Below are 26731 nucleotides of genomic sequence, written 5' to 3' on the forward strand. Positions count from 1 at the left end.
GATATTAATCTCAGTCCTTGGGTGACCTGAATCAAGCAGGGAGGGAAAAATTATTTTCTTTAGATATTTTCTTCCTTTCTTAAGAAAACTCCCATTCCCTCTGCCTTAGGAAGGAGCATGTCAGGGCTGCAGAATTAATCTTCTTTTTTTTTTTCTTTCTTTTTTTTTCTCCACAGATGTGGTTATGGTTAAAAATATTCTTATATGCTGCAAAATTGTGGCGTGGGTTTATAGTGTTAGAATAAAGACTTGGTTTATACTGTGCAATTAAAGAAAAATCACAGATTGTCTGTGAGGTTGGTTCTATTTATATTTTTACATTGGTAAAATACTTACTGTCCCTTTGCAGATATTTTTGGTTTTAGAAAGCAAGAAAAAGGTTCAGTTTGGAGAACACTGAAAACTTTTCTTTCAAGTTATTCAAGTGTCCACCTTTTAAAAAGTCAAATGCACCTCTGTCACCCATATAATGGGTTTCTATTTCTTTCCTTGTCTCTCTTCTGGTTCTCTGTAAGCACTATTTCAGAACTGAGGAATTGGTTCAAGGTAAGTAACTGTAATGATGTCTTTGAAAATACATTATCAATCAGTTTTGCATGTTGGGTTTTCTACGTTTTTGAAAACAATGCCGAAATGTGAAACATTTGACTTGTGGCTGAACCTTTGCTTCCACTCAGTGGCTGTGTTTTCTTTCCATGTCCTAACAGCTCACCTGCTAACAGAATGTCCTTTCATACATAAAATTCTCCCTATATATTCTTTGTTTTATGTTCCAAGTTGCACAGATGATATACCACTTTTAATTGCTGTTCTTTTCTGCATCTGTGTAATTTGACCAGCAGTGCTAGTGACTGCCTTTTGTGGAAGAGGCACAGAAAAAGTACATATTGCTGGCTTACTGGGATTTGGCTTTGTTAATATAGGAATTAACAAATATCTGCCACATCCTGCCTCATTAGGTCACGGTTTTAAGTTATCTGGGGTAACCCTAACATTGCTGGACTTTCTGGGTGCCTTGACTTCAGTGCAGACTTACCCCTAAATTGTATTTGTAATTGTATTTTTGGTTGCCTGGACTCTTGCATAGAATCTTCCTAGAAATGAATGGTGCTGAGCATTAACAATTCACCTTGCGGTCAGCTAAGGCCTCTGATATTTTCCAATATTAGACAGTTGTTTTAGTCAGGAGAATTTCTGGGTCGTTGTTAGTACTTAGTTAAAATTAGCCAAAAGGTTTTGTACTCTGGACGATTTATTTTCTTGTCCCTTGTGACATGTTTGGCTCTGGCCAGTACGTTCTGCTTGCATCCTGTTCTATTATTAGTAGCGCTGATTATCCTTCCCCCCCGCTTCGGTTTCAAAACAGAACGACATTTCTTTTTACTGGTACATGCTACTTTCACACACAGGCTCTGTTTCACCAGTGATCAAGAACGGATGGATTAGTCGCATGTCTTGATCTAGTTTAATCTGACTGCTGCTGGGCTAATTGGAGTGGGCTAGCAGATACGTTCCTTTCTCTTTCTTTTATAAATATAAAAGTTTTAAATTGGAGCTTGTTGCCTCTGCTAATTGTTAACTCTGGACAAACTCATCCCTGCATCTTTAACCAACAGTGTATGGTTTTAATGTATTTTGTTTAGTCTTATACTGAGCTCATTACTGAGGTATCTGAGTGCCTAAAACTAGAAAGGAAGTAGTTTTATATGCTGCAGTTTGAGTACTTTTATTATTCCATTTTCTCCCCAAACAATTAATGGAAAATGCTGCTGTTTGGCATGTGCTTGTCTGAAAAATAAAATCATAGGAGTTTTTAAAAACAGAAAGAAATAACAGCACCCTTATTCACAGAGAGGGAAGGTGGTGCCCTGCTTACTGTGAATATCAGAGGTGACACTATATTCTCTTCTGGGAAAGGAAACAAGTGCGTTAAATGATTTTTGGACACAGAAAATGTAATTTCTTTTCAGAACTGATTTACAGAGGCAAGTAAGTTGCTAAAGCACGTACCTTCTGGCTTCTTGCTTTTTCTCAGGTTTGTATCTCACAGTGTACTGGTGTAGGTAAGTCACGGGGATTTTGACTAAAGGGAAGTGATGTTAATGTATGGTGTGTGCTAAGAATATCTTTCTGTTTCCTTCTGTGGAGAAGAGGCAGAAGAGGAGAACGCTTAGCTCAGAGTCTCTGATGGTTTTGAATTTAGTGATTTTTCTTGGAGAAGCCTTTCCTCTGTAAGATGAGCTCTGTTTTGAGTGCCTCACTTAGGGACCTGTCAGCTACAGCGCTAATTCCAGGAGTGCTGATGGGCAGAGGAAGTCTCTAGTCAGAGCTTCCAGCAACGGCAGGGCAATCAGTCAGGTGCTGTGTTGACATAAGGTTTTTTCCCATCTTTCTGCAGACCGTGTCCCATATTAGCCAAGCTCTAAACAGCATTAATAAATGCCAAACACATTTTCTGCAGCTGCATGAGAAAGCTGCCTGGAGTGGCCATTTATCACTCGCACTCAGTGTGACCCAGTCAGACCCACGTTACCTGTACAGCAAATTGGTCACGAGGGAATAATTCTGCACAGCTTCTCACAAAAGAAGTATTTAATCATTTTTCACTAAACTTGGTCTTTATGGCTGTTTACTCTGCATCTGCTGATGACAGTAGGAAAATGTGGGGCTCCAAGAAGTACCAGGACTTTGAGAATATTTTGAGAAATGCTACTGTGGTGAGTGAGACAGCCTTAAACAGAGGGTATTTTATAGCACTTCATTTGTTTTATCATGTCTTGGTCTTCAATATTCAGCAAATATAAATATCCAGCTTAAATAATGAGTTGAGATAGGAGTAGTGGTGACCTTGGCTCCAAACTAGGAATTTTCAGTAATGGGCAGATCAAGGAATTGGCAGCATGTGTTTTGAAAAAGTTCACAAGAACATATCACAGCTAAAGTCATTTTGGAAATATGTGAAGTGAACTTTTCCTTTTACCATTGTCATTAAGGCAATGAACTGTTGGATGACTCTGTTTAGCATTCAGGCTGTGTAAGTACTAATGCTCTGCCTATCTACTCTGTGTAAAGATCGTTTGAATCATTAAAGCAACTTTAACCTTAAGTTGATTAAGCTTCTTGTGTAGGTTACTAGAATCTGGAGATGAAATTGGTCATGCCCCTCCCCCCCCAATTCTATGTCCTAAATCCATTTTACAGGTAAATGCTTCATTTAACATTAGTCGTCTGTGCCGTGTTCATTACTGAGATATGCACTTAACAAAGGGATTTCATCTCTCTCTCCTGGTAGATCTTGAGTTTTCTTTTTAATAAGGGAAGGTAAAGTCTTCATACTGCAAGTTTTAAACACATCACCACACTTGAAAGGTAAATTAATCTCCTGGATCAAAGCATACGGTCACATTGACCTAAATGAGCTGCAGCAGGGAAGAATCTGGCCCACAGGACGCTTTCTGAAAACACTGATCTTTTCACACAGCTTCTTTTAAGTAAAATTTAGATTTCATCATGGTTGATTACACGGTGGAAAATATATTTGCTGATTCTTTATGCTAACTTGTAACCGTATTCATCTTTCTTCCAAATTTGCAAACTGCACATATTAACTCAAGTGTTACGTGTTTTGGCTTTTATGCTTGCCACAAACGAGTCCTAACAGTGTTAAAATGTGTAGGTTTTGGCTGTTTACGCAATCAGTTCCATGGAAAGACTGAGAGCATTAAACTCTGTGTACATGGTCTCACCACTTCTTTAGACAAGATGTGGTTCATGTTTAGTTTTTTGGAGAGCAGTAGTAAATCTGCTGGGGTAAATGCCTTTTTTGGCCTCTGCTTTTGTCAATGCCATGCTGATGACCCAGTCAACAGATCAAGTTGTCTGAAGGCCAGTCATATATGCACCTTTTGGTACTTATTCTCTAATGTTTATTGCTGACTGTATATTCGCTTGTTTAACTTGTTGGTCAAGAACCATTTATGTTTCTTACCGATACTAATTTGGTGGCAGAAATAATATACATTCTTTGCTATATCTATCTATGCAATTCCAGTGAAGTCAATGTCTAATGGCAGAATTTCATTGATTGAGAGAACTATTCCCTTAAAAATGTATTTTAAACAATCAAAATAGTGTAGGTTTATTTATTTAATCCAATCACTGGAGTAATTTTTCAAACATTTTGTGAGTCATTAGCAGTGAAATACCCAGATGATTCCATGTAAAGAATAAATATTGAGACAAGTTTTTTAGGGAGAAGTAATTTAAAACTCACATTTAAGGACCTGGATCTTGAAAAGTAGGCAAGTTTATGGGCAGTCATACTTCTCCAAAATGGTTTATCTGGCTTTTCTTCCTCTTGACTATATCAGTTGCTTTAACGAACGATATAATTTCTCTCGACAAACTTACAGTGTTATTGAGCAGTTTTATTGAGTTTTATTTTTTATTATTATTATATATGATGGACTAAGGATATGGCTAAGAGCACCAAGTAAAGCAGAAATAAAAACCCATTGTTAGGAAAGAATAAAGAGGATGGTATCTCTGAGAAAGCTTTAATCGTTTTTAGAGCTCCATTCTAATACAAGTGCTCAAGGACGTAATTGGCAATATATTTAATAGCAAGTAGAGTCTCTTCACAGGTTGGCTTTATCTGAGATTCTGGGAGAAGAAAACCATATGTACCAGTGTCTCGGAGCTCAAAAGTGAAAGAGTACTTGATGCCTTGATCGTAAGCCCAGTCGTCAGAGCCCCCTGCAGCAGGATCTGTAGATAAAGAAAATAAAGCTTAATTGGAAAAGCATAGCTATCACATAAATGTATTTTACTTAAGAGTCAAGTCACAGCGAGAAATACAGAAAGGACAGATAAAAAGGAATATTTAAGGAACTGTTGATTTCTTCTACTCATGGAAAGCTCCCATGATTTAGGCCACTTGGGAGCTCTGTTCCAGCTGATGATATTTGCAAGCAAACATAAATAAGATAAACTACTCCCTCCATGTCAGTGTTGCGGAGAGACCATGGGAGAAAAGTCTGGTACCAGGGACAAAATGAGAGAATGGAAGAATGGCATGCTTGCATATGATTATTAAGAAAGTGTTGGTAACAGAAGCAAAAACTGTCTCACTGGCTAGCTCTCTGAAATTCATACAGATCCAGAACCATAGATTTGAGATATCAGCTCCATCTTTTTCTTCTGGGAGAATGGTCCACTCCCTTTCCAGAATTTTAATACAATGAAAGTAGTCTCTTTTGCTAAGCAAAGACTCTCCAGAATTGCTAAGCATCACCAAAACATTTTTAAAGGAAAAAAAACCTCCATAAATCTGCTAAAAAAAAAAAAAAAAAGCATAAAGTGTTTTTTTTAAGATTCTTAAAAAATATATTTAAGGAAAGAGGAATGGGGAAAAGAGATTAGTTCCTGTGTTTAAGGAAATTAAGAAATCCTAAATACTGGAGATATGAAAGTCCTAGAAAACTAGATTTGGCAACCTCAACTCAGCTGTTACCATTGCAAAGGCCATAATTTGACAGCTGAGTTCCAAGAACGGTACAAGAATTGAATTGTGATCAGTACATGGCTCAGACTATAATGCAAAATAAAAGAAATATAATTAGCTGTGTTGGTAGGGTGGTTGAAGCCAGTCTTTTTGCTTTGACTTGGAGACACTGGCAATGTAGAAAATCTCAGGTTGAACAAGCTCAAGATTTTTATACTTTAATCTAAACTAAATGTTTATTTTACACATCACTTTACCTTATAGGGATCACTCATTCTCTGGGATCCCTAAAGCATATGGACCATCCTATGTTTTAGAACTGAGAGATTGCTTATATATCTCTGGGAATGCTTATGAAGAAAGAAGCTGACTGCTTAGCAAGAATAACAACAGTCACTAGAAAAATGCATTTAATAGCCTTAGTAGCATTTAGCAGAGCTTGTTAGTATATTTAGGCCAGTACTTACAGATTGTTTCAGCTCCTGGGCCATATGTATATTTGGTATTATGCAAACTAGCCAGCTCTTTGGATGCAGCACGAGCAATGGAATTCTGCAGGGAAAGAAAAATGATAAATGCAGCAGAAGCTTTCTGAGTGAATCTAAGCAAATGTATTGTTGAATAAATTGAAGAGCCATATTTGAGAAGTTTTTATTTTTAAACTGTTGTCCACCTCTCAGAATGATTTAGATGTCAGTAGCTAACAATGCACAGCTTGTTCTGTTGATGTGAAAACAGCTTCTCAGTAAAGAGCGCGCTCTCCAACTTTTATGGTGAGGCATTAGCCTGGAGAGTTAAGGGGGCAGGATAACAGGAGTTTATACACTTAGAAGAAACTTGTACAAAACTAAGACTAAGTAAGAAATCTATGAAAATAGTGATAACTCAGTACGTTAAATTGTGAATGCACAACAGGCCATCTTTTCCTCCAATGCGTGCAGCTATAAATTCAGAGCAGAGCCAGTTTAGTCAGTGAAGTTGAACATTGATACCAGTGGAAACAGATTAAGGTCTTATAAATATAAACAGCCAGAAAAGCATAAATTACCTTGGAACCATATGTAGTCTCATTAATTTCAATTCATTTCCTGTGCACAGAGGGACTCATTCAACTCCCACTGATTTCAGTGAGGGTTGGATCAGGCCCATCAATAGCGCTAAGAAGCTTTGTATGCTTGCATTAAGGATAATTACAGACTTTTCTTTGGAACATGTGGCTTTTCCAGTTCTTCATAATATAGCATGTTGGTAATAAAACATAAAAACTATTACTAACAGATGATAAATATGAATGATTTTTGAAAACAGATGTTCAGCATAGGAATAAGCAATAGATTGTCCTATCTCTTTTTATAGCTTACAGCTGAATGGCTTACTATTCCAGGAATTTCCTCAAGCCCCTTCTTTCACTGTAGGTATGTGCTGGCTTACTTCCCAGTAGCTGAGATATTGTAAAATATTCTCTATTTGTCCTTAGGTTTCAAGTATTCTTGCGAATTACTTAAAAAGGCATATTGGGCAATGTGTTTAGAAAATCTTAGTTTAGTGAGAATGCTTTCCCAGCTTTACAAAACAGAAATATGTTTGCATTAACACTGGCTGCCTAGTTTATCACAGGATTGCATGTGTTTCCCCATTCCCAAATAATGCATACGTGCAGGATTCCTATTCGATTTTGAACAGCCCAGAATTCCGGGAGCTGATTCTAGGAATGTGGGCACATTTTATCATATAAAGAATATTTAAACAAGGCAGGTCAAAGTGTATCTGAAGCTTGTCCTTGCATCTATAAAACTGGCTGTACCTGAATAGCGCTGGGTTGTGTTTCTGGCCTCTCTATTGTCCGAACACAAGTGATGACTGTAGGAAGAATGTTGTTGCTTTGCATTTCACAGTCTCGGATTCATAGCAATGGGGATAGCTGAGCTCTCCCCACTGCTTTAAAAAAAATCCGCAACAAGCTGATTCTTTAATCCATAATAGCTTTCAACACATGTTGAGGGAATTGCAAAGGTTGGAGACTAGTATCTGCTAGTGATAGCACGTTTTCTTCAGAGTCATCTTTTATCTGTTTATATATGCACTTAATCAGTCACTGAGATTAAGAGTAAAATCTCTCGATAGCAAATCCCTTTTTAAATGTACAAACTGATTCTTCCTCTTTTCAAATATATGCAAAATGGAAATTAAACTTGGAAAAATACTCTTATACTATGTTGGGACTTGCTGATAATTAGTATTTGTTCTCTGCTTAGTAAACTGTATCTTGGGGACAGCAGAACTGCAGAGTTGCTTTTAGGGAAAAATGGGGTATGCCAAAGGACAACTTTAAATCATTTGTTATTTTTTTTCTGCCAAATTTAGAAGAACAGATACCAGAAAGTGTATGTCAGGAAATCTTTTTACCTGAGGGATTTTTTTATTTTTGGCCAGGAAGTTGTAAAAAGAGAGATTTGTAGAGAGAACAGTTGAGATTTCCAGCTGTTAAGAGCCTGGAATCCAAATAAATAGCTTCCTCAAGCTCTCCAGGTTGGAGACCGACATGGTATTTTAAATGACCCCCTCCAACAAGTGAAAAACGTGACTGTGTGTTTATGATTCATTATGAAATAAGCCGGAGTTTTGATATCTGATCTCTTCCTTTATTATGTGACTCTCTCCCAAATACTGTCCAAATATATTTATAGTTCAAAACATAAAGGCCAAAACAAAATTAGCTTTGTAGGAACTAAAGTCACCTCTTCCTCACAATATGAAACAGCAGGAATAATAAAAAAGGAACTAAATACTTCTGAGTCTAAATGCAAAATATGAGGCAAAATGTAAAAAAAAAAAAAAAAAAACAAAGTAGCCCACTGACTCAAAGCTGTCCTTAAAGAGGAAATTACATGGAGCCTTTTATAGAGGTTTCTAAATAATGCCAAACATTTTCCAAAAAGTGCTATTTACCCTTTGAAACATAGTTTGGCCTCTCATGCCTGTATATTATTTGGAATACAGCTCATACAGAATCATGTCTATCTTTCTGAGCTGTGAAGATATTCTTTGCTCTTGACTGATTTTCAAAATCTCTGTGCATAACTGGCTTAGCTAGCTCTATATTTTGGGGTTTTTTTGATTGTCAAGAAATCCTTCTTTTGCAAAGAAAATTCTGCAGAGACTTATACTAGCAGAGAGCCAACTGGCATCCTGAAGTCCTAGAAGTAACTCCAAATTAATACCTTGTAACTGGGAGCAGAAATGGCTTTTCAGCTTCTGACTTGCAGTTGAACTCGCGGAGCTGGTCATTTCCGCAGAAGGTAATATTCCCTGTGCTGATGAACCGTTTGTGTTTACACAGCAATTCCTAATATTTTGCTTAATCTTGTGTAAATAGTGTGCTGGCCAGAGACAAGAGAGTCACGTTCTCAGATGCCATTATTTTACATAATTCGCACCCTTTAAACCTATCTTTTCAGTTATTAGTTTTTACTGGCCTGTTCTTTCTCACCACATCTGGAGGTTTGGACTAACAAGATAATTCATCCAGCTAAGCATCTTCTGATTGTTAATAGATAATTTTGGGGAGCAGCTCCCTCATCTTTGTTGTTGTAGCATCAGCCTAGATTTGCCTCAGCAAATTGCAGCTGTTTAGAAACACTCCAGGGACCTCGATTATGCATCTGCTGCATGCAGGCAACTCCCTTTGCCATCAGACTCTGAGAGGCATCTGGAGAAGCCTGGTCACTCACTGGCCAGACCTGTCACACTCGCTTCTTTCTCTGGATTGCAAACTAATTTGCCTGAGGCTGAAAACTGTATTTGCTTTGCTTTCCTTTAGTGAAGATAAATTTCTGAGGCTCCTTGTGTTGCCAGTAAAGACAGGCTCCCCTCAAAAGAGCCCATGACTGATGTGTAATTTAGTTCACTATTCTGTTGTTGCTCGTAGTTAAGTATCTCTCCCAGGAGTCTAGAGAATCCAGCCAACAGCATAACTGCTTCTAGAGTGCAATACTGCTTTTTTGCGAGCCTGCTTCTCTGTGACAGTCTCTCAGACTGTTTAAGAAGTAGATCCCTGGGGAGAGAGAGTTAAGGTGAATGTGCCCTGCAACTGCTTGAGACTGTCTTTGAGCCAGGTATAAGCTCATATTTGAACTTCATCTGGAAGAAGCTACTACTAAAAACATCCCTTTCACAATTGTAAGACTGCCAGTATAGAGCAATACTGTTGCGGGGGATCTGTCGCGGCAAACTCGATAGAGGAGTTATGAAGCCGCTTCTAAATACTGCGTCTGTCTGCTTCAGTTTGCTGTGCTTCCCAGATGATTTTACCAATATTTACTTGTAGCAAGTAATATGATAGGGAAGGAGTTGGAAGCAGCACAGATACAACCACAACTACTCATTGGCTTGGCTGAGTCTGTTGGATGATAGAATTTTTGCTGTTCAAAAGTTCCTTACTGTAGGTATTCACAGGTCAAACACATTCAAGAATAAAATCAAGAGCAAAAGGACTTGCTCCCAGGCATTGGGTTAAATAACCAGACTAATAGTCAGTCGTGCAATATGTTTGAAATTCACTCTTCCTGCAGGCTGCACGGACTCTGGGCATGTTTCCGCTTTATCCCATGTCCTATTTTAAAGGCTCCAGAGGAAATGAAATGAAATGACAGACCAACCCAGTACGGAAGGTGAGTTTCAGTGATTTTTAGACAATAACCAATGTGGCCAGTGTGCCTTCAAGTAATACAGACTGAAATCCTGTATCTAGAAAATTATCTTGAGTTGTGAATTAATAATATTCTGTGGTTTGTCAAATAATAATAATACAAATCCACTAATCTAACAATGAGAATGAACTAGCTCCAGAAATGTATTTGGCACTGAGTTTGTTGTTTAACTGAGAGATGGAATTGAACCTGGAAAGGAGGGAAGAGCATGATGCACTTTCCTCTATCAAATCAAACAAGAACTGAAAAAAATAGATTTTGGTGGAAAATGAGGAAAGCATAGGGTGACCTAATAGGAAGCTAAGGCCAAAATATGAACTAATTAAAAATATGGGCTGAACTGTTTATGAAAAATGTTGTTAAATACAAAGGACTTTATTCCAAGAGGAGGAAAATGCAAATGGTAAAATAAAGGAAAAAAATTTTGCTGGGGTGTAGAGAGATGCTGGTCTTGCCCAGAATGTTTAATTGTGAAGTGCTAATGCTTCTGTTCTCTTTAGGAGATGGATTCAAGTATGTATTCTCTGTGCAGGGTAACACCCAAGGGTATAGTAAAAAAAAAAAAAAAAAAAAAAGTCAGAGGATTGTGGAAGGCAAAATGTACTCTTTTTTTTTTTTTTTTGGTGGATCACATATTTCTCTCAGGGAGTCATCACAGGCATATTGTGTAACTTCTGAGAAATTTCTGACCTAGATTTTTCTGTCTGGGATGTTTTTATTGTTGTTCAAGCATTGTTTGGATAACAGTGTCTGTGTGCAACATCCCAGGAGAGGAAAAGAAAATCCCTGCATACAGGGAGAAAAGTTTGGGGAAAATCCTTGTGTGCTGTAGGGTTGAGATCCTCAAAGCTGTTCTTGCCCCTGAGGAGAAGGAAGGGACATGCATGACTTCTACCATCTCTTTTACACTCCAGCCCTGGGGATGGTTGAGGGATAGTTCTAATCCTCCACCCAAAGTAAATGAAAATAACTTTGAGGTTGTTCTGATCTGCTATAGCAATGGAGTGGAAAGTACAGGATCTCTGGGATTCCTAGAGTACCCTGTTCTACCTGACAAACCAGAAACAGAAACAATTTTATGCCTTCTGGTGATTTTTTTGAGGCTATTGGCAGAAAGAGTCTTTTTTTGGCCCCAAGGTTCACTGGGCTCGTAAGCAAGAAAGGTGCAAGCCTTCTCTAGGTTCACCCCTCTCCCCTCCAACTTAATGTTTTTGATCTCAAATTACTTAATTTTTGTGCCCTTCTGTGTCTCAGACACTGGAATGCAACATTAGCCCTATGGTATTAAGCTACCTTCAATTAAATACAGTGGAACAATATGTTGCTGATGATAAGCAGACATGTGAAGTTGTGTTTAACCACATGTCCAATTGCTCACTGAAAGAGATAAGAAATCGCAACTATATTTCCTTTAATTTATTAGATCTGTCAAAGTAAAAATAACCTCTAAGATAAGATAATGGCACTATAAATTTTGCTCCTTCATTTAGAGAATGATTTACGATCCTTTTATTTGCCAAAACAATTTCTTTAGCGATTGAGATTTCAATTCTCCAGCATTTTTCTAAATTCTAAGTCTAGACAGAACTTTTAAACATGAAGCACAGTAATTGGCATACAATATAATGCCTCTTTTGCAGCTGTCTCATTTTAAATACAAGTGCTGATTGAAAATATTAAATTTCTTTAGTCACAGCTCAAATGAATGTTCTAGTTATTTGAAGTAACCTAAAAAGCTGCACTTTAGGACCTGACCCAGAGCCCAGTGGAGGCAGTCTTTCTATTTAATTCACTGGGGCTTGGATTGAGCCCTTTTTGTTTAATTATCCCAACTACAGGCAATGTCGATTGGATGATATTGTGAGCTTGCTCTCCGAAAGAAGAATTTTTGGCAAGAATTCTTCCCTTGTTAAAATCAGGTACGGCAGAAGTTGAGCATCGCTGGGATCCTGCTGTCTTTTTGTTGGGATCACCAATAGAGGGAATGTTTAGAGGGAATATTTTCCTTTAATTAAGACATGAGTATCACTCACCAGGTCACCTTTTAGTGGTGGTGAGATCTGTGATTGCTTTGTACTAGAAAATAATGGAACTCTCCCTGGGATCATTGTACCCAATTTAAAATACAGGATAAAGTGACAGTGGAAAGACTAACTTACATGAAGTGAAATCAAATGGCTGAAGAGCCATGTATAGCTTTCGTTCTTGAACTAGTAATTTTTTTTAGCCTGAAGAGTAATGGGAGACTTATTCTCTGTGCCAGGAAGGGAGAGCTTGTTATTGGTAAAAATTGTAGAACCTTAATATGGATGATTCTTTCAATTTTATTATGTTTTGGAATAGAAAATTGCTAATGGAAAATTTTAATTTAATAAAAGAATTCAAAAACCTATAAAAGCACATTTACAGTATTCTTTTAATACAAAACTGTCAATATAAACTTTTTTTCCATTTAATACTGTGAAAGACATGCTGTACTTCTTTTACTTTTGTTTCATCACATTTACTCTTGATTCAGAAAATTGGGCAGAACGTTATGCAAATTTCTAACACATGGGAACTTTGTGATCCTGACAATGAAGCTGCTCAAGGGTTGTGTTGTTTATTACTTTAGACTGAACTGCAGTGTGTGAAATGTGAAGCTTTTGTAAAAACTGAAAACAAGAAATTACAGCAGTTCCCTGGAATAATTACCGTTAAAACTTTCTGGAACATAAATTAAGAAAACAAAATCTTCATCTTAATTTCATTCTCTCTTTCAAGCTGCAGAAAAATGTAACAAGAAACTTCACTGTTGGCCCCACTTTGCATTTGCGCTTCAGAATTATGACATTTATTTGGGAGCTCTCATAAATCTGTCAAGCCTCCCCAGCACACTGAGTGTTGTTGCCTTGGACTTCTGGCAGCATCCAGGAAAGAGAGAGAACCAAGATTTGTTTGTTTTGTTTTGCTATGTTGTTTTCCTTGCCAACAGCTTCTAATTGCTAATATGCCAGAGAACTGAAGTCATTTTATTATTTATGATTGTCGATTTTTGGCCTTATAAAATGTTTACAACTTTTACACACATTCAATAATACTTAACCTCTGTTTTTAAGGATTTTAAAAAAAAGTCAAATACCGAACTGCCTTTCTTACTTAAATGGCTTTAGGGTATGGCCTTCGTCTTGGGTGGATAGGAGAGTTATTGTCATTTAAAACATCAGATTCTTGCTCCCCTCTTCCAAATAAGAGGTGCCTTTAAGTGCAGGCCTGTTTGGAAAGGCCTCAGAACTGAAACTTCTTCCACCTGTTATGTGTCTAGCTGGTTTCATTTTACTTTTGACAAAAACTGCCTCACTGACCTCAACCTGTATCATTCTGTTCGATGGCAGTTTCACCATTTTACTTAACTGAGAACTAAGGTGCAATAGGAAGTGTTAGAGATTCTTAGGTGTTGTTGATGATACTAGTTTGATTGTTTCTGTATAGTTATTACCTATCTATCAAGCTGTTATCTTGCCTTAGAGCGTAATGTTTCTGTGTAATGTATTGGAGCCCCATACACAGCAACCTCTTGAGTCAGGAAGGAGCGGTGCAGTGTAACAGTGGATTTCTGTATAGCTTAACTGGAAGACAAACCTGTCCTTAGGGCAAATTCATTGTGTGTGTGGAAATTAAAAAAAGGCTCTTGAGTTTATCCTGTACTTGAACTATCTTGAAGCTATAATGGATTCTCTTGTTCTTGCTGTGAGAGACTAAAGTATTTCCAATAACTGGCAATACAGATTTTTTTCCAGATGTGCAAGAAAATGCCTCAAGTTAAACTGACCTAAATAGCAAGTGATCATTTTAACTGGTTCTTTTCATTAAATCAAAATGACAAAGAGCTTCTACTCACCAGTTCCTCATAATTCGCTGGGTATTTGTAAGTATACGAATAAGGAAACAGAAGCAGCTGTGAATAGGAGTGAATAGTGAAGTATGCCTTGATGGTAGAAAGATGTTCACGAATAAAATCAGCCAAAGCCTTGGTCTCCTTTTCAGACTCAGGTGCATGGCCACAGTAAGTGGAATCACAAGCTCTTTTTGAGGCCCCAATAGCTGAAAAGAAGGGTGAATTTAATGAATATTCAATGAAAGAAATTTGGTTGTTGGGAGAGTGGTGATGTTACACCACTTTCATGGATAAGCCTTGGAAATTCTAGTGAATCTATGGAAAATGGCACACGTGCCATTTCTGAGGAGAGAATATTTTATTGCATAGTTAAGACACTGGGTAGCATGATGCAGTGTTCAGGAAATATTTCCTGTACAGCAGGCATACTTGGAAAGACATGACTATTGATGTAAATCCCTCTATTATCGAAGTCATTTGGCATATGATTCACTTCAGTACTTGAACAATCCTTTCCTTGCATGTCTTTCCCCTTTCTAGGATGCTCCCAGGAACCAGGCAAGTGGAACCAATCAAGAGAAACCCCTCTCCCACTGAGTGAAACCAATCAAAAAAAACCTAATGTTCACAGAAGTAGCCCTACTAATGACCCTCATAACCAAAGTCTGGTTTTGGCTCAAAATTGCCCTAAGAAATTGAACGTAGGCTCCTCCACAACACTATACTGATGGTTTTCACTGGAGCTTAAGAGGGACCATCATGCAGTGAAAATCCATATGTAAGTATCTTGACTGTTGTACCTCTGACTGGTAGTTTGCAACTATTGTTAGGAGACACTTACTGCACCACCCAGCGTTAAAATTCCTGTTGGGATCAGTACCAATGCAGATGCTGCCAGCATTTTTAGAGCGTGTCTTTCTCCACATGCGGTCCTGAAATAGAATGGTTAAGTGCATATCAAAATTAAGAGAAAGTTCTAGCAGTTGACTTGGTCAGCAATACTCTTGAGAAATAAAAATGTACTTACATTTGTCCAAGTGTAAATGTAGCCATCAATATTAAGAACAGGCAGGATGTAGAAGTCCAAACTGTCGAGAAGTTTGGTCATGACACTATCTTTTCCATAGGTCCCAACAGCCTAGTTGGAAAGAAGATGACAGAGCTGACACTTTCATAGAATACTCTCCCTATCTCCTGTCACCTTAAAGGTTTTGCTTTAATTTGTGTGAAAAGGAAAAACACTGTTCCCATTTCTGATATGTGTTGTGCAGAGAAATTTCTTCAACAACCAAAACTGTCAAGAATACTTGCAAAGAAAATTCTTACACACTTTTACACACTTTTCTAGACACATGCTTTGCATAATACATGTAAGAACTCCTGCCATGAACCTGTATGTCTTGATTCTTTGTGACCTGCCACTTTGTGCACTTGTTCAGATTTCTGTCAGTGTTGAGTGAGCATGCATTGATCACAGAAATGTACTCTAAGTAGTATGTTGCACCCATGTTTCCTTTACTCTACACAGATGTAAAGGAAAGCACAGGGTGCAATGTAATGGAGAAATGGTATCTATTGTCCTTTAGCTAACAAGCGGAAAGCTTGGATGTAGAATCTGCAAAAGTGGGTTTTCATCACTAGAACTGATGCTTCTTCCTGTTTTTTTTTGGGGGGGGAGGGGTTCCATATTCCTCTAGTTTTTGACTTTCATGTCTAGAAGACATCTTAGATGAACTTCAGATGAATCTCAGAGGACTGCGCTTTTAAAGCACTTCTGCCTAGCCATGCTTGGAACCACTGTGCAAAGCCACTACTGGTGTCAGGTATATCCATGAATTAAGCGGCCAGACAGAGAAAATGTCAGCTGTAGTGACGTGAATTGCTAAGAGAAAAATGATAACGCATACTGTCTGCAGCCTTATTGAGAGAAAATGAAATCACATTCCCATTGACTCCACCGAGATGCCACTTTCAATTTCCACTGCTCCTTGCACAAAACCGCATGGCTGTCTGAGGAGACAGATTACGCTTGCCACCAATTTCTGTGCCAGCATGGCTCACTGAAGTACTTTGGCTTTCCTTTACTCAGGTTTTAAATACCAGCTGCTGCTTCTGGTTTTTAAAAAACTTCAAGCAGGAGTTCTTACAAAATTTTAGACTCAGTCAGTGAGTTGTTCTGTGAAGGTGATTGATTCCCACCGCTAAGCTGAGGGAGAATACACCTCTTCTCTTGTAGAGACAATTCTGCAGCATTTAATAACTCCCAACTGCTTAATAGTGGTGGCAAGGAGCAGGAAAAGAAGAAGGAAGTAAAATTGTTCCATTCAAAGGCTGAAGTTTCCCAGCCTGAAGTGAAGCTAATTTCACCACCTGTGAGTCTTTTTTAAAATATATCACTTCATGTTTTAGAAGCCATTCTGTGCAACCTAAAGTGACAGCTCAAAGGGATGTATATGGGCAGTACTTCTGTCTTCCTGAGTGGAGTGTAGAGAGATGCAGCTATAGTCTTCCTCCTCTCTTGGGTACGTTTCCTTAGTGCACCCTGCCTTTGCTTCACCGAGAGTAGGTTTCCATCCTCTCAGTTGTCTCACTGAGCAAGCCTGACTGCCACGAGTACAGGACCTGAAGCTGTGGGAACACAGCCCTTCTGGCACACAATCCATTGCCTTCTGAAGTTGCCCTCAGTTGCCTTATTCCTTACGCCTTATGACTATGTAAAGAGTATGACTTGATTTATAGTGTTGCTAGAGCCATTTGCATGTTTCCCGCCTTTCTCTGACTACAGGTGCAAAGAGGAATCTATAGATTGCATAAGTAACCCTTTTAGTTTCAGTACCTCTTACACAAGCTGAAGGAGTCTTAAACTTCTCAGATTAAAAGGCCAGCCATTAAGATGTGTTTTAAATCATTATGCCCTAACCATCTGAGGTGAGAGAAGGGATGTGCAGATGTATTTAGAGGAAAAAAGGCAGTCTGCAGTGGCTTCAGTCCTTGATTCTAACTTAAGAGTCTCTTAAAAATAGTTGCATTTTGTAAAATATTTTTTCATCATTAAGCTTACTGACTTCTTTCACAAACCACTGGCAGAAAGCAGGGGAGATCCATTCTCTTGCATGGAAACCACAATCCATAAAGATGGCCTTCTTATTTGTACCACTTTTTCCCACCTAGGGAAAACAGCAACAACAAAAAAGGTCATGAACAAAATAATTTGTTTGCAGAACAAGTCAGTCAGATTGTTGACCTAAAGAGCAAAACTTAATATAAGTACTGCATTTGTTGATTAAATGAAAATCTGTGGACTGCTCTCACCTATAGCTGACCATGATGTTTCAGCTAAAACCATACAATCCTAATAATTTTGCTTTTATTAATGCAGTTTGATTATTTGATTATTGATTATTCTGCACTGTTGATATATTTTCAGTAGTGGCTCTAATTGTTGATCCGGTTTTTTGGATGCTAGATTATAGTAAAAGCTTCTGCAATTTGGGGCAAATAATCTTTATCCTTTCATCTTTATTTAATTCATTGTATTTTATTTATTCACAAGAGTTATGCCAAAAATTATCTGGTGAAGAGATGAACAAATTTGTTGCCAATTGCTAGAATGTCTGACATTCATGGATCCTCTTAGAGTAAATGGGTTTACAAACAACATATGGAGGGAATATAAAAGTAGATGATAATTTACATTGCTCACGGAAATGTTGTTAAATTTATATGTATGAACTTCCACATAATTCATTATGCCCTTCTTTTTTAATTTATATCTTAAACCAGAAGGTGCAAAAAATCACGGTAGAGGTAGTGCACAAAATATATTTGATTTCCTGCAAAATTTATATTGGTATGTTAGCATTAGCGATGATTTAATAAACATCATAATCTTATGGAGGTTAACAGGAGAAAAGAGTCTGGCACAAAGAAATCAATGCACTTACTTTGAGAAGGTACATTTGCCGTCCTTCATATGTTTCCCCAATTACACTGCGAGAGACAAGGTCTGGGTTCTGAGCAGCAATATCAGCGGTCCAAGCAGCAATCTGTTTAATAAGGAAGTTAAATTTATTGATGTCTCTGTGCTCAGGTTCAGAATGATTAATTCAAAGACTTCAAGCCAAAAGGTCCTTCTGAGCATCTAACCTGACCTAATATTTAATACAGTTTGTAGACCTCCAAGAATTAATTCCTGCTTGTACTAGAGCTATATTATTTGAAATATATCCAATCTTAAATTTTTTCAGTGATAGTGCTCCATTACAGACCGCACCAAGTCACTGATTGCCTGAATTAAGATTTTCCTAATACGAATTTGTCTAAATCCAACTTCAGTCATTGGAGTATGGCTGGTGAATTACAAAAGCCTTTCAGTATTGAATGTTGATCATGTATAGTTCTTATAGATGATGACCTTGTCAGCCCTTAAAGACGACTGTTTTCCTTGTTAAGCTAAGTAGATTGAACTCCTTAAATCTTCTACATGCTGTCATGTTTTTCAGTTTCATGGCTCCTCTTCATCCTTGAACTGTTGACAGAAGCACTGGACAGGAATTTGTAGGAACAGCCACCAATGCCGAATACAGAAGAGAGAAAAATCTCCTTCAATATAGTCATTATTTCCCTGTTTGTATATTAAGGGAAGTATAAGCAGCATTTACTATCTTACTATTGGAAGAAACTCCCTTTGTTTCATGTGCCTTCAGAAGCTCACAAAAAAGCGGTCATATTCACACAAAAAAGCGTTTCCTGCCCAAAGATCTATGATCTAAGAAAAAGACAAGAGACAGCAGACACATACAGACAGACTGGCAAGGGAATACTAGAAATAGTGGTTGACATTATTGGTGTTGGTGGTTTTTAGCATGCCAATAACCTAAGCAGAGTCAGAGGAGCTTTTGTTCTTATTTTTAAATAGCCTTGAAAAAGGAGAGGTTTTTTTTCTTTTCTTAGGAGAGTTCTGGAGGAGGAGAATTGATTAGTTCTTGTAGGCTTTCTATAAATACCACCTGGAGAGGAAACACAAATGTTCTTGTTTGAAAATGTATCAGGTGGTCAGTAGAGCAATGATTAGCGCAAAAATGCAAGATTTTTGCAAGGAAAGACATGAAAGGGAGATTCTCCTACTTTTAAGTACAAGAACTGTCATGCAATGAATGAGGGGGAGCCACTGCAAAGATGTGAAGTGAGGGGTGCCATTGTCAAGGTTACACATCAGGAAAAATCAGCATGGCTGTGAAGAAAGGAAGGAATAGGGGAGAGCTTATGGTGGATGAAGAAGAGGTAGAATTGGGGCAGGGAATAGAATCAAGTTGTAAAAAAACTGTTTAGCAGAGGAGATAGGAGAAAGAGGGAAAAGGAGAGAGCAAATTGGTAATGAAGCACATCAGCCTGATCACTGAATTTCTACCAGAGATTCCTCGCAGTGTTGTGAGCAGAAGAGGAGGAAATTGGTGTAGGGGGATGGGTTGTCCAGATTGTCCCTGTGATGAGTGATAAAACTAATGGAGGAGAGACAAGAGTTTGGAGAAGGAGTTATATTAATGAATGGAACAGAAGAGGAAGAGGGAAGAAGGATGGAAGCAAATCAGAAGCCATCTTGGCTACATAGGCTAAGGTACTGAGTCAAAAAAGTGGCACACTTATAGACCTTACCGTGTCCCATTTGTTGTACTTCTCATAGCTGTGACCAGCAGCATAAACTTTGCGGTCAAACTGAGCATCCACTGCAGTCTGCAGGTTGTCAATCAGAACTCTACAATGAGGCACCGTAAAAAGTGTGAAGAGAAACATACCATTTATTAGCAGAAGAACAGGCATGAGGTAGATATTTCAGGGTCTGCCCAGAATTATGGCCATGTGGACTGTGAAGTGAAATGTAGGGGATTTGATTTATGCATTTGAAAATAATATATATTAGGTTCAAGTTTCAACCTACTTCCTGTTTCATCCTTGCTGCCAGAATGATCAGGGAGCAATAGATTCCTCTGAACTAGCATCTGCCTACCTACTCTGACACTAACAAACCTTCAGGATGATGATGGTTTGGTTTAGAAAGAGTGGCAATGCTAAGAGATAGTGTGTGTAGAAAAATCTCTGATCTCTGTATACAAGATCAGCTCTGTTTTATCTCCTGCTGACCTCATGTTGCCAGATTGTCTCTGCCTACAAGAGGAAAAGGGCCCTCTCTTGAACCGATGGCCCTGAAGGACAACTAAATTGCAGCAACATAACACCCTTGGGGAGCAACACACGGATGTTTGCCTGATGAAACTTCTCTGTCAAGCCAAACTTCCAAAGTTTAGGAGTGGTTTGGTAGCTCTGTTGCAGATGGGATGATCTATCCTCCAAGTTGCTCCACAGCCTATGATATGAGCTATTAAAGTAGAAAAGCACCATAGCAAGATAACCCCAGTATCCTGCCTGCCATTGGCTGAATCTCTCCCATGAACCTTTCCTAGGGACTGAAACAAAGACACAGCTCATCATCAAGCATATTCTTGAGGACATTTTGCTTATATTTCAACCTTGGCTATAAAAAAAAATGAAGTTCTCTCGTTTTTCCAGTGCTTGTCTTAACATTCTTGCAGAACTTACTCGTAACTTCAGGACATGCCCTTGATCACTTGTGATTTGGATATAAGAGCAGGAGGCCAATTTGTGAGGTACTACCAGCCTTCAGAACAAACAGTGCAAATGACTACATTGACATGATGTCATGGCACTGCAGCTACACTTCAAAAGAATTATAACTGCTTGGGCTGCCACAAGGACACTCCACTGAAGTTTGTCAGGGACACCTTACAGACATTATGGCCTTTGCAATTGAAAGATTTGTGCATGAACCTGAGGGAAATTGTGTATATTATAGGAAATATTAGCACATGTAGAGTAACTCCTCCTTTGCCAAAGAGGAAATTCTACTGAAATTGGAGTCTCATGCAGTATGTGCGCTGTGGCACTACTGAAAACAATTTCTTTTAGAAAGTTTCTAGACTTCCTTCCCCAAGTGGTATCCAAATCAGACATTTAACACAATGTATGGGGGCCAGTAATTTTAGGGATAGATTATCCTTAGATTTAGTAGATCATAAAAGCTATGTTTGATGAGAACTGCATGATGTAGGACAAAGGAGTTTGATCTAGTGGCAACAACATGGGCTTGAGAGCCAAAAACTCTCTGCACTGTCTGCCAAATGAAGTGAGAATCTGATCAAGTAACACTGACCTTCAGTGTCTGGGTACAGTGATGTTGAAAGAATATCCATTACACCTGGAAGGAGCCTGCTAATCAAGCTGGGCCAAGTCAATTTGTAATGCTCAGCTGGGGTTAAAAAAGCAATGAAGACAGCCAGCTCTCCTTTCCCCCCGCTGGCCCAAAGTCAACTTGTCATCCTGGGTTAACGGTTGAACAGTTACTGGAAGATACGAAGTGTGAGCTGTTGCCTGGTCCTCTTCTCTTCTCCTTACCCTCTCATCAGTGCTACTCACTACAGTGCTTCTGTTGTCAGGCATGTGTAATGGCAGCGACAGTGTGGTCTCATCCCTCCACTTATGCTGCAGTTGTATTCAGTCATGGAAACCCAGGACTTTTTTACTTCTGGGTACTATACTTAAGAAATATTTAAGCCAATTAAAAGCTGTCTCTGTGGAGAAATTCCTGCCACAGATCTGCTGCGTGACTCGAGTAAGCCCAAGGCTGTCCTGGGAATCTGATCTCACCACTCCCTCAGCCCTTCACCTGGCAGCTGACTTCTCTTTGTCACTGGTTTATTTTGCCCCTCCAGCTATTGTTCTCCAGCTTAGAGAACTTGGTGGGGAGTCCCTCATGCTGGCCCTTGAGACTCTATTTTCTAGCTTCGGTTCCCTGAGGTTACTATGCAAACCTTTCTGGTGCTCTTTCTAGTCCTCTGCTGCATTTTATCTTCACTGGAAAATGTTTCTTGCCCCACCCTGTCCCACCCCAGCATTCTGCAGTCGGCTTTCACTTAGAGGAAATTCCTGGCAATATGTCTGCTTCGTGTTTCCTCTCACCATCAAGGTTTCACCTCACTCCCTTAAACCAGAGCAGCTACACTCTGTTTGAACAATCATAGGAAAGCTGAATCCAGGAGAGGCATCCACAGGAGGCAGGAAGTTTGTGACAGGAAGATGAGCTATCAACAATGAAAAGATTAAGCACATTTTCCCGGTGTTTAATCTCCTTCTATTTAAAATACAGCAATGAGAACAAACTTACCTGTACTCCATTTTGTTTTGTGCCAAAAGATTTTCAACCTCAAAAGACCTGTCAGCTTCAACTCGGAAGTCAACCTTCATTTTTGGCTTTACCAGTGTGACAGAGTCTGGCTGCCAAAAGTCAACCTGAAAGAAGGCCAAATGAATATATATATAAATATATACATATATATGGCTGTGATTTTTTTTAGGTGGATGTATGTGCGATGGTGATGTTGATTGTGATCAATATACCAAAGTTCATTCCCACCATATTACACTGACCTGATCTTGCTTGCCAGAAGTATCAGCGTAAGATTTCATTGGAAATTGATGAAGAAGATTTTGTTAGGCCCTGCAACCTACCTGGCACGTTTCTGGAGATGGCAGTGACAGTTTCACAAAGGTCCTAATTCAAAGCATTGAAGCACAAGCTTATGAGCTTTGAACTGAGGCATCGAGTGGGAGCAGCACACAATGACTTGAAGACAAGATCCAGAAAGTTTGTAAGCCCACTCAAGGTATAATGCATAAATGCCAAGTATTAACTCATTTTTCGGACTGTCTCAATTTGGAGTTTTTAGTTTGCTTAATAGAGACTACACTGATCTTGCACAGTGCTAATATCAGTGCTTGGTTTCCAGACTTGGGATGCTCTCACAGATAAAAGTCCAATTCCTTGATTTCATTGCAAGGGTTATGTGTATAAGGATGATAGATGTGGCATCTGAGTTCATTGCAGACCCAGTATGAGCCTCAGTAGAGCACTATTTATGTTGCACAGATATTGAGATCCACCTCTGAGCTGCTGCTAGCAGGCTTAAGTAGCAAGTGCATACACATGTAAAGGGTGTGTGTTTTGCCTGAATCTGAACAGGTGTACTTTGCATGTGTAAAGGTTACTAATCTGAGTAAAAATATTTAAATACACTTTCTCCTTGATATCTAAGCACTGAACATAAAATTGTTACCTTAGGAGTGTAATAATATAAACAGGGAGCACAGTCATCTATATATACTATGATAAATTGGTATTCCCAGTTTAAACAACCAGAATTTTCTTTCCTGACATTTGAGATAATTAACCCTTTTTATGTTTTAATTGCCTTCTTTTAATGCTTTTTTTTAACATCTTGATCATACCAAGTACCATACCATTCCTTAAATGGGACACTGCTTATAGGGTGGTTTCATCATAATCAGTCATCTCAAGTGTGACATAAAGTTATCTTTTCATTTTAAAATTGAAACAGAAAAAAAAGACAAGCATCAGCCTAAATCAAACTGCAGGTAGCTCTGAGTAAAAAGATTCTGAAGTTCATTTGAACGAGTCTTTTTGATGCAAAGATGACTGGAGTTTTTGAACATTGTAGAGTCAGTATTACCACTTCTTAATGAGCAGGTCTGCTCTGCATACCCTGTACATTTTTTTTCTATCATTATGGCATACCAAGCAGATACAGATTTATGAATGATGTGCAAAAATTATAACTATCTTTTACAACCTCTTTCATTCTTTATACACATTTTATTGGAGGTTTTAGCCTACAGGCATTAGACAACACTGGACTCCCAACTCTGCAGTAGCAGGACACTACATACATACTTTACGTAAATCAGCTAAGAAAGACTGTTGCTTATACAGTGCTTTTAGGACTCTGAACCAACTCTGAACACTGATGTTGATATGAGGGATCTGTGCCTTCAGAGGATGGTGTTCAGTTCAGGGTGGACAAGTGACAGCACTGCTAGCATTTTCCATATTTTTGCTGAAGTAAGCTTCAAATCCTTTGTGTTTAAAGTCCTTATTACAGCCTGAAAGTAAAGCTGGTTTGCCAACCTAATACTTTCTCAGCCTTTCATCTCATGAATGTAAAGGAAAGTGGGGCTGGTGGGCATAGCCACAAACTATGCATTTTTGAGTGAGATGATTATTCCAGGATACATTACTAAGTCAGACCTGACTGACTGCTTTGTATAACAATGGTAGTTCAGAGATCTTTTCTTTGTTTAAAAGAAAAAGAAAACAAACAATCCTTCAGTTGAATTCCTTTATAGTACACACTTAAAAGCAAGCATGGTGTATTAATTTTCTGAGTTAGGAGAAGGAGGCAGCAACATGTCAATAACATTTTTCTATAGAATGCTCTTCCAGCATGCTATACTAGCCTGTTGATAATAGTCCTCCACATCTGTACTTCATTTAAACTACTATCCTTTCATCCTACAGATAATGGTGTCTTTTTCACCAACAGCTATTTTACAACATCAAAGCTTAAGAGAATATTGAAAACACATTTGCTGTCTTTATTGTTTTTTCTCATGTCACTGTGTCATCATATATCTACATCAAGGCCATTAAGAAACATGCAGCTTGACTGAGGAGAAAGAAAGCTTTAAAGGAAAGTCAGAGAAGAAAAGATGACATGAGAGACTAAAGGCTAGAGAAAAATTCAGTTTGTTGAGAGCGTGGATTTTTAGACTATTTACATGAGCAAACTGTTTTGCCTATAATGGTAAAAGTGCTGATACTTGGAATATCTATGTTTCCCCTAATACATTCTTGAAAGTATTCCACACTGAATATATCATTTGGGATTAATTTCTTCAATTAATAAAAACTGGTAGACACGTTGATATGCAGACTGAGTTAGTTACTCTTTCTAGGAAGAAATTGGAATGTATTTGTTTGTTTGATTCTGGCTTTATCACCCTGTCCTGTTCCTTCTAGAGAAACACTCTAACTGACCTGAATGGAATCAGAATTGGGGCTGTAATTCAGCAGCATGACAGGGTGTGGTTTTTTTTTTTTTTTTTTTGAGATATGTATTAGTGAAACAAAAGGAGAAATATTCCTTTCAAATGCAATGTAGCCCCTTCCCCAAGGTCTTTACCTGCATGCTGCTGGCAAGGGCATTGATGATTTCCACCTGTTCTTCATTCTGTGGAATCACACGAAACACCTTCTGGCTGAAAGGGGAGAGAAAGATTGGATTTAAAACAGGTAGGTCAACTGAAAGGATTTTGCTCTTGAAAAGGAAGATTTATAAATATAAACTTGATGTCTATTCTTACCCATCAAAGGCAAGATCCTGCAGCTGAGCAGAAACAGCTGCAGTACCTATGAGAACCAAAAGCGCCCACATTTTTCTTTAAAAGAAAATACAGGGCTTTCAGTTCTTCTAGGCTGCTTTTATAATCTGTTTTGTACTGGTCTTTATTGATTATACACCAGAAAAGAACACTGATCAACTGATGGCCTTCTTTTATTGCATGCTATTTATAACGTGTTTTTACTCCACACCTGTGAAAACAGTTGCAAGTCTCAAGGGTGGTTAAGGAATATTACTGCTTGAACTGGATAAACACATGATATCAAAAAGTGAACTTAATTTACTTTGTTCTTTTGTGGATTTTGATGAACAATTTTAGTGATTTTTTTTGCAATCATTTGGTTGCTGGATTACAAGCTTTACTTTATAATGCTTCATGGTTGCCTTATGTAAAGGCAGATATCTGTCAAGTGGTGTTGCTGTGTGACTGGTCCTCTTAATGACACAACATTGTCACTGTTCCTGAGTGGTCTGGGTCAAACTCGCACAAAGGAAGAGGAAATGCAGTTTGTATGTATGAATTATCACTTTTTTTTCCCAACAAAGAAGAAAGGTACTGAACTTGTTCTTTGCTCAGTCATTTCACTCAACGTCCTGAGTAAGCCAGATCTATATAGAACTGAGGGTGTAGAAATTTCTTGTCATAGTGGGGTTGTACATATAGTCCACGTAAATCAATAAATTCACTGATTCCTGCATATCGTCCAATTAAATCATGTAAGGATCAAAGAGCTAAATGCCCATTAAATTATATGCAGGCAAAGAAGGTTAAATGAAATGTAGTCATACAATACCATTTTCAGATTTGCCTCTCGTGCTTCAACTGTTTAAAAAACAATAGTGTATTTGCCTCACTGAACTCGCACTTGTTTACTTTTCATTAATGTGTTCTTGGCATTAAATGTAACATTAATTGTCTGTTGATGCTGTGTCCTGAGGTGACTGATGTTTTTGACAGGGAGTTCCTAAATACAGCAGTGTATAAATATATAAAGAACAGAATTTATGAGCTCAGTTCTGCCCTCTGCTATGCCTGAGTGACCAGACAGATTCCAGGGGTTCGGACACGGATATTCCTGAAGATATTCTTTGACCCCAAAATAGCTGTCTGCTATTTTGCATTTTGGCTCTGAGCAAGAAATCTGCATATATGCATACCATATAATAAGTGAAAATTTATTAGAAAATTAAGTATATTCATCTCAGATTAAAAGATACAGTGACAGTTTCAAAGTGGAGAAAACTGAATTGTTGATGACTGTTTTAAGAATGAATGTGGTATCAGACTGCACTTAGCTTTTATGAGGTTTTC

General features: G+C 38.3%; 1 protein-coding gene across 1 annotated transcript; it reads right to left on the minus strand.

Annotated features, from left to right (window-relative positions):
* Positions 1 to 4533: 4533 nt before the first annotated feature.
* Positions 4534 to 25663, minus strand: CPB1 (carboxypeptidase B1). The gene is made up of 11 exons (XM_013944317.2): positions 25382 to 25663; positions 25201 to 25276; positions 22329 to 22453; positions 19745 to 19844; positions 18034 to 18135; positions 17155 to 17256; positions 15117 to 15227; positions 14931 to 15021; positions 14093 to 14295; positions 5971 to 6055; positions 4534 to 4767 (listed from the first exon to the last, which is right to left on the minus strand). The coding sequence occupies exons 1-11, from the start codon at positions 25450 to 25452 to the stop codon at positions 4580 to 4582; spliced, it is 1254 nt and encodes a 417-aa protein (XP_013799771.1). The 5' UTR covers positions 25453 to 25663; the 3' UTR covers positions 4534 to 4579.
* Positions 25664 to 26731: the final 1068 nt, after the last annotated feature.

The sequence above is a fragment of the Apteryx mantelli genome, chromosome 9, assembly GCF_036417845.1.
Source record: "Apteryx mantelli isolate bAptMan1 chromosome 9, bAptMan1.hap1, whole genome shotgun sequence".
In the NCBI taxonomy this organism is placed as follows: domain Eukaryota; kingdom Metazoa; phylum Chordata; class Aves; order Apterygiformes; family Apterygidae; genus Apteryx; species Apteryx mantelli.

Bases quoted from the DNA above. Each gene is read 5' to 3' on its own strand.
- CPB1 (XM_013944317.2), bottom strand. From the start codon at position 25,452: ATGTGGGCGCTTTTGGTTCTCATAGGTACTGCAGCTGTTTCTGCTCAG. The intron at 22,454-25,200 runs GTAAAGACCTTG...GCCTTCTTTCAG, and splicing joins CCCTTGCCAGCAGCATGCAG to GTTGACTTTTGGCAGCCAGA. The intron at 6,056-14,092 runs GTGAGTAGAAGC...CTTTCCCTGCAG, and splicing joins CAGCGAATTATGAGGAACTG to AATTCCATTGCTCGTGCTGC.